At 37.2% G+C, this 12,727-nt stretch overlaps 1 protein-coding gene across 17 annotated transcripts in view; it reads right to left on the minus strand.

Annotated features, from left to right (window-relative positions):
- The window catches only part of GSK3B (glycogen synthase kinase 3 beta), a 179,095-nt gene that overhangs the window by 51,101 nt on the left and 115,267 nt on the right, over window positions 1-12,727 (minus strand). For all 17 annotated transcript variants that reach the window (XR_002829820.1, XR_002829819.1, XM_014457738.2 and 14 more), the window contains one exon: window positions 9,782-9,879. Coding sequence is in view for 15 of the 17 variants with exons in the window: in XM_014457738.2 (XP_014313224.1) it covers window positions 9,782-9,879 (98 nt within the window). In the remaining 2 variants the exon portion in view is untranslated. The remainder of the gene's footprint in view (window positions 1-9,781; window positions 9,880-12,727) is intronic.

Consider the following 12,727-nt stretch of genomic DNA (forward strand, 5'->3'; position numbering starts at 1 on the left):
TCAAATAGGTTTTCAATATCTTGCTCTCTCCTCCTTCTGGCACCCCCATAGTGCGAATATTGGTGCAACTGAAGTTGTCCTAGAGGCTCCTTACACTATCTTCATATTTTTGGATTCTTTTTTCTTTTTGCTCTTCCGATTGGGTGTTTTTTTGCTTCCTTATATTTCAAATAGTTGATCTGATTCTCAGACTCTTCTACTCTATTGTTGAATCCCTGTAAGTTATTCTTTATTTCATTTAGTGTATGCTTAATTTCAGACTGGTCCTTTTCCATGTCTTTGACATTCTCAGTAAGATCCCTGAAAGTCTCACTAAGTCCCTTGAAGGTCTCATGAAGATCCTTGTGTAACCTTATAACTGTGGTTTTGAACTCTGTATCCAGTAGTTTGCTTTCTTCTATTTCTATCATTTGTGTTTGTTTCTATGTATTGGGTAGAGCTGCTATGTCTCCTAGAGTTGGTAGGGTGGTCTTGTGTAGTAGGTGTACTATAGGGCCCAGTGGCTCAACCTCCCCAGTCACCTAGGTGTGCCCTTGTATGGTCTGTGTGCACAGTCTTGTTGTAGATAAAACTTAACTGCTGTTGGTGTCACTGGGAGGAATTGACCTCCAGGCCAATTGGCTGTGAGGACCAGCTGCAACTATAGTGGGAGGGGTGCTGTGCAGGAAACACCCCTATGAAGCAGGACTTGCTTCAATGGAGTTTTGGTGCTCACTGAGTCTGCCCCTTGAGTGTGTCACTTGTGGATGTGTAGAGCTGTAATCTGGTATGGTCTGAAGCTGTCCACCAGGTGCACTGGATGTAGGGCCTCCAGGGAGGTGCAAAGTCAGCCACTGCTTGGGGCCACTTGGCAGGAGCTACAGAGAGATCTACAGATTTCTCCTATTTGTATCGCGTTTGGAAGTGCCCAGGTGAGGCCCAGCTGTGAATCAAGGCAGGCTGGTGCTGGTCTCAGGTCTTGAGCCTTTTATTGATAGGTTTGAGGTATGCTGACACCAGCTACAGCTTATATGAGAGACTAGCAAAGTCTGAAGTCTGAGCCAGGACAGGCCATTCATATGGAAAAGGTGCTGCAAACAGCTTGGGTAGTGCTGCAAATTGGATGGGGCGAGGTCTCAGGGAATCATCAGGGTGGAGAAAACTGTGCTCCAGGTTGATGGGGACTCAGATTTGGTTGCCAGTCAGCCCTGGGACAGGGGAGGTCTTGGCATAGGAACAATGACCCCTGCAAGTACCTCCATCCAGTAGAAAGCTGCCCCAGAGTTCCTGCTCCGATGCCAGACAATCCAGCTCCTCCCCATATGTGTCTGGGTCCCCCAATGCCTCCTGGCGCTGGAGCTCAGAGGAAGCGAGTCTGAGTAAGTTCGTGCCTGGCCCTTTATGAGGGACACCTGGGTCTCCGGCAGCCTCTGTGTCTCTCAGCCACAAGCCTGAAGTTACAGGGACGTCTCTTCCACCCTAGGTGGAGGTGTCTGGTGTGGGGCTGGGAACCCAGGGCAGCCTCCGTAGGGATTATCTTCCTCTGGATTAAAAATAATAGCCCACGTGGGTGCTGGACCATCCTGTTCCTCGCCTCCACCCCTCCTAGCAGTCTCAACGTGCTTTCTTCTTTACTTCTGTAGTTGTAGGACTTCCATTCAGCCAGCTTTCAGGCAGTTCTGAATGGTGGTTATTCTGTATTTTAGTTGTAATTTTGATGTGGTGGTGGGAGGTGGCAAGTACCAGTGTTTACCTACCCCGCCATCTTGGTTCTCCAAATATCACTTTCTTAAAGTCCACTGATTATGCCATGTAATGAAACCAGAGTCATTCTGAGTTGTGCAGGATATAGACATAAGATTATGAGGCTATAATTAAAAGTATAAAAAGAAAAGAAAGAGGAAATTCCAGGCTTACTCATGCTTAAGTATATTTGCAATACCAAACATACACGTTTATTATTTTTATCTGTTAGAGATTAGTTCACATGGTTGAAATGTAAATCGTGGGAAAATACTATGAATGTGCATAAGTACTGCTACAGCAAGGCCTCAATTGCAGAAACTATTGTTGTTACTGAATTGCTTTGGGTATAAATATTGTACATATCTAACAGGGAGCCATAACTGCTTTTAGGTCTCAATTGTAAACTAAAAGCTTTATATAAAAGTAGTACAATTTTGTATAACTGTGCATCAGTGGTTCAATAAATTTAAAATTCCATATAAGGCTTGCATTATTGAAAAAAAAAGGCTATTATGGACTTCTGCTTCCAGTCATTGTGAAATAACTGATATTAGAATTTCCTTCCACGTGTAAACAAGTAGAAAACTGATAAACAAAATACTCTTTAAAGAAAAAGGAAAATAGGATTCAGAAACAAGAGGAAAAAAAGAAATCTGTCAACAGACACAGATCCAAAAATGACAGAGTTGACAGAATTAGAAAATAAAAACTTTGAAACAGTGATAATGAGACATATAAGATAAAAAAAAGAACCAAATAGTAATTGTGCAGTTGAAAAGTACTATATGTGACATGCAAACTTCACTGGAAACCTAACAACAGATAGGCACCACAGAAGAAAAAAATTAGCGAACTTAAAGAAAAATGTAAGAAAAACAATCAAAGCTGAAACATGGAGGTAAGAAAAGCTAGAAAAACATGTACATGTGATTGAAGTCTGAAAAGGGGGTGAGAGCTGGGGAACATACATAAAAGCAATCTGATGAAAATTCAATGTAAGGCTCAGTGAACGCCAAGCAGTATAAATTTAAAAATACCACACCAAATCACACCAATAAAAGTCACCAATAAAGGGACAATATTTCCCCAAACACAAAGAGACACATTATATACAATAAAACTGACAGCCAACTTCTCATCAGAAATAACGCAAACCAAAAGAAACTAAAGCCTTTCTGAAGAAAATCTGGAAACTAAGAAATCCTATATCCATGAAAATTTCCTTCAAAAGACATTATTAGGCAAAGAAAAGCTAAGAGAGTTTGTCACCAGGAAATTTACACTATAAGAAAATACTTCAGGATGAAAGAAAAGGATTCCAAATGAACATTCATATCTACACAAAGGAATGCAGACCACCAAAAATGGTAAATGTGGCTAAATGTGTGACATTTCCCACTTGCTTTTAAATTTCTTAGATAAAGTACTATAAAAGTAATGTAGAAGTAAAATATGACAACAGTAGCACAAAGGACAGGAAGGGAAAACAGAAATCTATTGTTGTAAGGTTCTTACTCTATATGTGAAGTGATACATTATTTGTAGACTATGACAAAGTAAAGATGCCAAGTTTCAATCCTAGAACAACCTCTAACACATGCAAGGAGGTATAGATTTAAAAGGCCAATAAGGGGGGGTGGGGATACTCATATCCATAAAGTGACAGTAAAAGAGGGGAAAAATGGAATAAAAAGGAAAATGTCAAGGTGGAATATTTAAATCCAACCATATTGATAATTATACTGAAAATAAATGGTGTAAATGCTCCAATTAAAAGGTAGATATTGACAAACTCAATTAAAAAAAAGACCTAAGTATATACAGCCACAGGAAATTAACTTTAAATATAAAGACTCATAGGATGTAGAAAGACATACCATACACATACAAATAAGAAAGATGGAGTACCTACATTAATATCAATGAGAGTAGACTTCAGGACAAGGGAATTAAACAAAAACAAAGAGGGACATTTCCTAATGATAAGTCATTTTAAGATGAAACTTAAAATTATTGTGAATATCATGTGTTGTTGAGAATGTAGAACTCTCATATATTGTTGGTGGAAGTAAAAAATAGTAAAACTGCTCTGGAGAACAATTTATAAGAACAATAATTTCTTATAAAGCTAACATACACTTATATGACCAGCAATTTTAGCCATAGTTCTTTATCAAAGAGAAATATAAACATAAGTCTGCAAAAATACTGTAAACAAACATTCATGAAGCTTTACTCATAACAGTCAAAAACCAAAACTAAATCAAATGTCCATCCACAAGGGAATGGATAAACAAAGTATGATATCCTATATAATAAAAGCCTAATATGCTAAGTGTCCGGTCATCCATTCAACCAATCAAAGCATAATATACTAATGATATGCTAAGGACGTTCAACCGCTCACTAGGCGTGCACTGACCACCAGGGGGCAGACGCTCTGACTGGTAGGTTAGCTTGCTGCTGGGGTCCGGCTGATGGGGACTGAGTGAGACAGGCCGGACACGTTCTGGAGCCCTCCCCTGCTGGCCAACCTTCTGCGTCCCTCCCCGGCCCCGATTGTGCACTGGTGGGGGTCCCTTGGCCTGGCCTGTGCCCTCTCACAATCCGGGACCCCTTGGAGGATGTCAGCTGGTTTTGGTCTGATCCCGCAGGCCAGGCTGAGGGACCCCACTGGTGCATGAATTCGTGCACCAGGCCTCTAGTATTCATATAATAGAATACAACTCAGCATAAAATGGAATGTGATTAAAGCAACAACATGGATGAAAATCAGTAACATGATCTTGAACCAGATACAAAAGAAACATACTATATGATTCCATTCATATGAAACTCTAGAATAGGAAAAACTAATCTGTAGTGACAAAAAGAAGAGCAATAGTTATCTGAGACAGAAGATGAGAGACTGACATAATGGGGAATGAAAGAGTGATCAACTATTCTTGTGTACCTGATACTATCCTTGCAAATCCGTAAGTTCTGGCACAATAGGATATTTGGGTACCTAGACTTAACATAAATATTTTTGGTGTGATGGAAATGTTTTTATTCTTGACCAGGATGGTGGTTATATATGTTGGTCAAAACTCCTTAAACTACATACTTAAAGTGGCTCCATTTTATTGCATGTAAATTACCTCTCTATGAAATTAATTTACAAAGGAAAAGAGACCATTATGTAATTTGTGATGCCTTTTCTACACTAAATACAACCCTAAGTTTATCCTTCTTGTTTTAAGGCTAGCATTAAAAGTATCAGTCTATCAAACCCTAAAATCAGAATTATTTTATTTTATATATAACATATGTAGTCTGAGAAAGCAAAGATATGATATAAGGTACAAAAGTATGTAAGAATGCAAAGGTAAGACATAATTGAGAGACATTTAAAACATTTTTTTCAGCCTCTTAACTTATTCACTTAGTCTAAACATTTATTGAGTTGTACATAAAACAACTACAATCAGCCAAAACTAATACAACAAAATAAGCATAGATTATGTGTGAGGTGAAAATGCCAAAATGAACTGGAGTGAGGAAGGGATCAGGAAGGGTTCTGGAAGGAGAGCCAAGAGTTGATTTTATTTAAGGAATCTAGGAAGCAAATGAATTAGAAACACATTCTGCACAATGGTATGAAGTGGAAAACAGCATGATTTGGATAACTGTAACAGCTGAGTTGTTAATTCAGAGAATAAAGACTGGATCAATAGATGGATGGCAAACTTAAAGACTGAAAAGGATTATAAAGAACAAAGATTCTGAACGCATCATTTTTTTTAAAACTTTTAAACTGTAGCTGAGTTGACTGGAGCATCATCCCATACACCAAAAGGTCTTGTTTCACTCTCACCGCCCCTTCCTCCCTCTCTAAAAAATAAAATCAATAAACATATCCTTGAATAAAGATTTAAAACAAAACAAGTTATTTCCGGATTTCCTAAAAAACCGAGTTCCTTTATGACTTACAGGAAATAAACTGCACAAATGTTTTATGTACTTTTCTGTAAGTATGATATCTCACACAATTAAAATAAAGGGAAGGGGAGATGTTAAAATCATCACACCATTGGGAAGAATATGTATTCTCAATCATCCATAATAGAATAAGACCTTTCTATTTATTGAAAAAAAGAAAAAGAAAAAGAAATAAAGCACCTATTCTTCAGTTCATTATCCTGAATCATTGTGGAGGAGAGGTGCTGAAAAAACCCAGAGAATCAGAGATCGGCCTACACATCCTTTTGGGGGTGCTGTTCACCTTTTGTGATTAAATTAATTTGTTCATTTGTACCCAGTCCCACCCACACCTGTTTTAACATTTTTTCATTCATTTAGTTACAATTTATCAAGATACTAAATAATATCAAATCGGGAATTAATGATTTTTATCTTCAAGGAAAGAAAACAAAGGCAAGAATCTGACAAAAGCTATGAAATAAATACAAGTATTTCTCTCACAGCCTTGTTTTTCAATAGGTCAACACCAGAGGTCGCCAAACTTCAGCAATTCAGCTGCATGAAGCTTTTAAAACTTAACCCTTAACCTAGGGTTCCTGGATGAGCTTCAGAAAGCCCAAGGATCACCTCACATCATATGTAAAATTCAGGCGTGTATCATTTTTCAGGAGGAGAATCCATGCTATGAATACATTTTCAAAGTGGTCCATGATTGAAAAGCTATTAAAAGTTGCTTTTTCTAGTCAGTAATAAACATAGAAAATTTTAAATAATATAAGAATGAATTAAGCGATCAAATATTTTGTTTATATATTACACATGATATATATTACAAGTAAAAATCAGTACCACTAGGTGTAATGGTGTGTACATACACATTCTGGGGAGTGAAAGATAGAAAAAAGTTTAACATGTTGTCCTTGCAATCTGTTAATAACACATAATATGACAGCAGAAGAAATGTCACCAGGTAACATATAATTAAACTCCAAACACATGTTGGCAAAGATAACGTCACTGATCTATCAAAAACTTAGGAAAACAGTATTTTATACTTACTAAACTCTGATTTAATTAATATCTTTGATCTCTCTGAGACTATTTGATAGTGAAAATGTTAAGCTGGAAAAGGAGAGTATAGGCACACAGGTGCTGAACAAATCATAATATAGAGATAACTGAAAATCTCAAAGTGTTTGCTAAAAAATACGGTAAAAATAAGGTTGAGCTGTACTTAAAAGCAAAGATCCACCATAATAATCTTGACTATTTTAGATGAAACACAAAGATATGTCAAACTGATCTGTACTGGGGCTGGCAAAAGTAGGTTTATAGTTATTTGTATTATTATCTACTAGAGGCCCGTTGCACGAAGAAATTCGTGCAACAGGCCTTCCTTCCCCTGGCTGCCAGCACCGGTTTTCCTCTGGTACCTGGGACCCAGGCCTTTAATCCAGCCACAGCAAGGCTTGGCTTCTCCAGTCTTCACTCCGGCCGGAGCCTTCAGTCTTCGCTCGGCACCTGCATATGCAAATTAACCGCCATCTTTGTTGAGTTAATTTGCATAGTCATTCTGATTGGCTGGTGGGTGTAGCAGAGTGACACCAATTTGCATGTTTCTCTTTTATTAGTGTAGTTTATATTATAACTATAAACTTATTTTTGCCAATCCCCTGTATATTCATGACAATAAGATTTAGGGGCTGTTTCCTTTAGTTTGTGGTCACTTTTTAAAAACACTAACATTTAAGAAATATTAATGGGTTCTGGATAATCATTTGCAATCAATTTGATGATAGTGAACACTAACTTTAATCCCAATTAAATGATACAGTTCACAAAAAGAACTCCACTATATTAAATTGCAGACTGTCTTACAAAAAAATTGTACTTAGTTATTACTATATTTTGAATTTCATCAATAAAAAGATCTGTGGAAATTTTTGTTCTCTCCTTATAGCTCTCTATGATTTGTATTTTAGCCCACAAAGCCTGACATATTTTATCTAGCCCTTTAAAGAAAAAGTTTGCCAATGCCTGAATTAGAATATTAATCTGGATAATGGGGAATACATAGGTTTTAAGGAAACAAAAAGATTAAAATATGTGAATTTAGATTTGAGTATAGTATGGGAATCCAGAAGGAAGGACAACTGTTGAACAAAGGTAAGAGGTAGTTATTCAAAAAACAAGTGTAACTATCTTAGTGGTCTCAGGTATAAGCCATAAGAAATTACATGGACAGCAAAGAAGATTCTTGAATACACACTGATCTTTTCAACCACACCTGCATAAACTGATATCTAACAAAATCACCTTATCAAAAGTAACATTTTTATAGAATGAAGTACAAGGATTTCAAAGTACAGTGGGGCCTTGACTTATAGGTGTCCCGACTAACGAGTTTTTCAAGATACGAGCCGTCTCTCGGCCGATTTTTTGCTTTGAGTTGTGAGCTAAAATTCGGGTTACGAGCCAGCTTCAGATACCCCACCGCTAGTTGGCACAGCGAACGTCACAGTGAACGCCACAACATCAGCCCAGCATTCAATTCATTGTAATGGTGAAAATTGATTTGACATACGAGTAATTTGAGTTACGAGCTCCGTCACGGAAAATTAAACTCGTAAGTCAAGGCCCCACTGTAATTTAATTACCGTCCTGTGTATAACTGGTAAAAGCTACCAAGGAGTTATGGCTCAATACAATAAAACTGAACTCAAGCTGTGCAGACACAGAAAGTAGCCATCAGAAGCTCGAAGTATTCAAGAAAATACTGAAAAAAACATCTGTTAGGAATGTAACTAAGAAGGTTCTGGCATTGGATGGAGGACTGGACTATGACCTCTAAGGAGATTTTTCAATTTTTCACTTCCAAGAAAATCCTATATAATAAAGGCCTAATATGCTAAGAGTCCGGTTGTCCGTTCCACCAATCAAAGCATAATATGCTAATGATATGCTAAGGCTGCTCAACCACTCGCTATGATGTGCACTGACCACCAGGGGGCAGAAAGTCGACCAGTCGCTGACATGCACTGACCACCAGGGGGCAGACGCTCCAACATGTAGGTTAGCTTGCTGCTGGGGCTGATCAGGACTGAGCAAGACAGGCCGGACATGCCCTAGAGCCCTCTGTGGTCCCTCCCTGGCTGGCCAACCTTCTGCATCCCTCCCTGTCCCCGATTGTGCACCGGTGGAGGTCCCTTGGCCCAGTCTGCTCCCTCTTGCAATCCGGGACCCCTCAGGGGATGTTGGAGAGCCAGTTTTGGCCTGATCCCGCAGGCCAGGCCAAGGGACCCCATGGTACATGAATTCGTACACTGGGCCTCTAGTCAATAATAAAGTCAGTAGGAGTTGCTGCTTTTGTCAACCCGTAACCTTAGAATGAATCCATCAAGTGATCTCAATACATACATTTTAGATTTTTTAAAAAGAGGGGTTGGAAATTCTTTAAGAGCTCAAATATTAAAAGCTTTAAAAATTTACATTTAAAAACTCAATTATAATCTCACCCCTACTGTTCTTAAGATAAACATTAATTCCAAGTTATAATATTTTGAATCTGGTGTTGTTAATGAAAGTGTTGATAGACCTAATAAATAACATTATAGTAAACCTATGATCAAAATTCTGCTTTTATCTGTGTCCTCATACATGTAGATATTCAGTCTTCCACTTTATGAATATTTATGTATTAAATAGATACAAGCATCTCCTATGTATTCAGCAAAGTACCAGGAAGAGAGAGTATATGGTTAGAAAAAACAGACATGGCTTGTTTTTATTCACTTTATACACCTTTAGTGATCTTCTAGTTTTTAAGTACTTTAATTAACAGACATATCCCTTCTTTGCATCAGAAATCCAAAATGGCTTTTCCAGGAGCATACAACAGAAGAATAACTCAGAGCCCAAAAGGCTGTGTTCTTACACTTCCTCTACAGCAGAACTTGCTATGTGATCTTGAATCACCTTCTCCATTTTTTTTTAAGTCTTCCATGGGTGTGTGTGTGTGTGTGTGTGTGTGTTATGCATTCTTAGAATATAGTAGCAAAATTCCATCCAATTCAAAATTCCAATTCAACCTCACCTTGATTATTTCCACCAATTGATCCACACCACTGTCCCCTGGAAATATTGGTTGTCCTAGCAACAGTTCAGCCAGCACACAGCCTGCAGACCATACGTCTGAAGAGAAAAACAAAACAAAGGCTTATTAATACTGTGTAGCTTAAGTTGAATTGAAAAATATTTGTATAAATTATTTAATTTTACTTTGATCACAGAAAAAATCACAAGCAAAAGACTGTACAATCTAGAACAAAGGAAAAAAGTCATCAAATTATTCTTAATGCATTTTAAAAATTAAGTGTTAAACTTACTAAAGGGGAAATCAAGACCAATCATAATATTCCCCTAAAAGGTAAAGTCTATTTATTATCAAATATCAGGTGTCCGAGTCTTCAACAACCAAGACAGGTAATTACAGTACCAAAACATGGGTGAAATTAGCTACTTATCATACTTAAAAATAAGGCAAGTGACACAATCTTTGCATATTAGCGCGCGCTTACAGAGTAGCAGCAACCTAGAGTTCAAGATCCTATACACAGAGTTTTAAGTCAATGCAAGTTCTGAGAAAAAAAATTTAGGACTTTAAATGGTTGACTTTTATGTTGTAATATTGATAGAAAAAACCTCCTTAAACATATTACCATTTTAAAATGTAAAAACAGAAGAATATACTTTATTTCACAAATAACAAAATAATTCATTTTTTTAATATATTTTCTTGATTTTTTACAGAGAGGAAAGGAGAGGAATAGAGAGTTGGAAACATCAATAAGAGAGAAACATCGATCAGCCACCTCCTGCACACCCCCCACTGGGGATGTGCCCGCAACCAAGGTACATGCCCTTGACTGGAACCAAACCTGGGACCCTTCAGTCCACAGGCTGACCCTCTATCCCAGGGGTGGGCAAACTTTTTGACTCGAGGGCCACAATGGGTTCTTAAACTGGACCGGAGGGCCAGAACAAAAGCATGGATGGAGTGTTTGTGTGAACTAATATAAATTCAAAGTAAACATCATTACATAAAAGGGTACGGTCTTTTTTTTTTTTTAGTTTTATTCATTTCAAACGGCCGGATCCGGCCCGCGGGCTGTAGTTTGCCCACGGCTGCTCTATCCACTGAGTCAAACCAGTTAAGGCACAAAATAATTCATTTTTAAGTCAAAGTGGAAACCTTAATCCCTGAGGGAAAAAACTGTTAAAAATGTAATTAATAAATTAAAACATAACTTAAAGCATACATCTGGCTTACCCCAAAGGGTCCTGGTTTAAATCTATTGCCCTGGAATAATTACTAACAGCATATACTTTCTCTTTAAAAGTATTACCAAATGGGATGATAAATTATATGGTCACTCTACGTATAACCCACCATTAAGTCTTCCTTCAAGGTTAAGCTAATTTTCAGTTTCTGGATGCCTGAGATTGCTGGGTTTTGTATAAACCAACAATCAAGTGCTTTAGACAGATGAACATAATCATTGCTGGGCTTTCCCATCTACCAGCAGGGAGGAAGAATAGTAAAATGGCACAGGGCAACAAATAATTTAAGAGGTCTGATGTGGTAAGATGCACTATGAAGAGAGAATTGAAAATCCTTACTCCAGTGACTACTTTTTACTAACCTAGAAAAATGACATAAAATTCATTTAAGAAATTCAAGTTGATTTTGTCCAGTTTCAAGTACTGACAACAAAGATACCTATTTTGCAAGCATAGACCAAAACAAGCCCTCCTTGATATATTAGGTAATTGTTAAATAAAGCAAATATGAAGATCTGCTAGGAAATGTTTACTTTACTCAGAGCCTATAGTAATACTAACTCTTAAAATCAAGTGGGAAAATGTATCTCTTTATTAATGTAAATGATTTATTTTGATCTAGGTTTAAAAATATCCCTTTACCTAGCTAATTAGATGAAAGGTAATATGCATTAACTTCTTTCTTCTGTAATACAGAATTCACCTCAGAAGACAAGTCTAGAAAAATTGCAGGGAAATAATTACAATTTCATAAAACAAAAATGGGAAACACTTTCTTAGGCATGATTCAAGGTACAAATATGGGAGACAAGGAGTAAAACAGTAAGGAATACTATTGCTAAAAAAAAAGGAATACTATTGCTTAGTGGTTGTCACAGAAGATTAAATCAAAACATTCAGATGGCAATTATACTAGTGGTCTTCAATACATGTTAACTCAGGCAAATTACTAAAATCAAGATATTTATCATTCACTTTCTGGCAGACACCAAAATCTCTTCTGTTCTTATTACTTCAGAGGATAAATGGATGACATTCTCCAAAAGAATAAAACAGAACTAAACAAAAGGCACAAAAAAGTAAAGTGCTTTGGCACACTGAATTTTCTGGTTATTTGGAGTTTAAGCCAAAACAGTATTCTGTTTCATACTTTAATTCATGGCAAAGCAATCTTTCAAGGCTATCTAGTTTAACAAACTTACTTCACAGATAAGGAAGTAAGTCCAAGATTTGTCCAAGATAAAGCTACTGAATAGCAGAAGTAGGCCTGGATCCCAATTCCAATGTCACTATCATCACAGAATACCTTTCTTCACAGGTCTGTAAGCCTATTCCTTATATTAAAGCAGCCATTTGTTTTCATTCTACCATTTCTTAGTAAGACAATATAATCAGAGCCATCAGTCTTAGCTCTAGTTATATCCAAATATGACAATAAACTAGTCAGAACCAGCTACTCTTTCACTTTAAACATCGTTTAAAATATTTCTATCGTTTAAAATGTACTTGTATTAGTACACTTCTAAATAACTTTGTTTTTGTCTGTTTACAAATATTCCAGAGTGTTAAGAGGCAAGTGGCCTAAGTATAAAAAGGGAGTCCAAATATAGGCTTGTTAGGGTTTAAAAGGCCTCAGGCTTAAGTCGGTGGCATAATGGTGAGTCCCAAGCCTAGAAAATCAGAAGTTAGAATCTGGCTT

The sequence above is a fragment of the Myotis lucifugus genome, unplaced genomic scaffold (assembly GCF_000147115.1).
Source record: "Myotis lucifugus unplaced genomic scaffold, Myoluc2.0 scaffold_84, whole genome shotgun sequence".
Taxonomy (NCBI): domain Eukaryota; kingdom Metazoa; phylum Chordata; class Mammalia; order Chiroptera; family Vespertilionidae; genus Myotis; species Myotis lucifugus.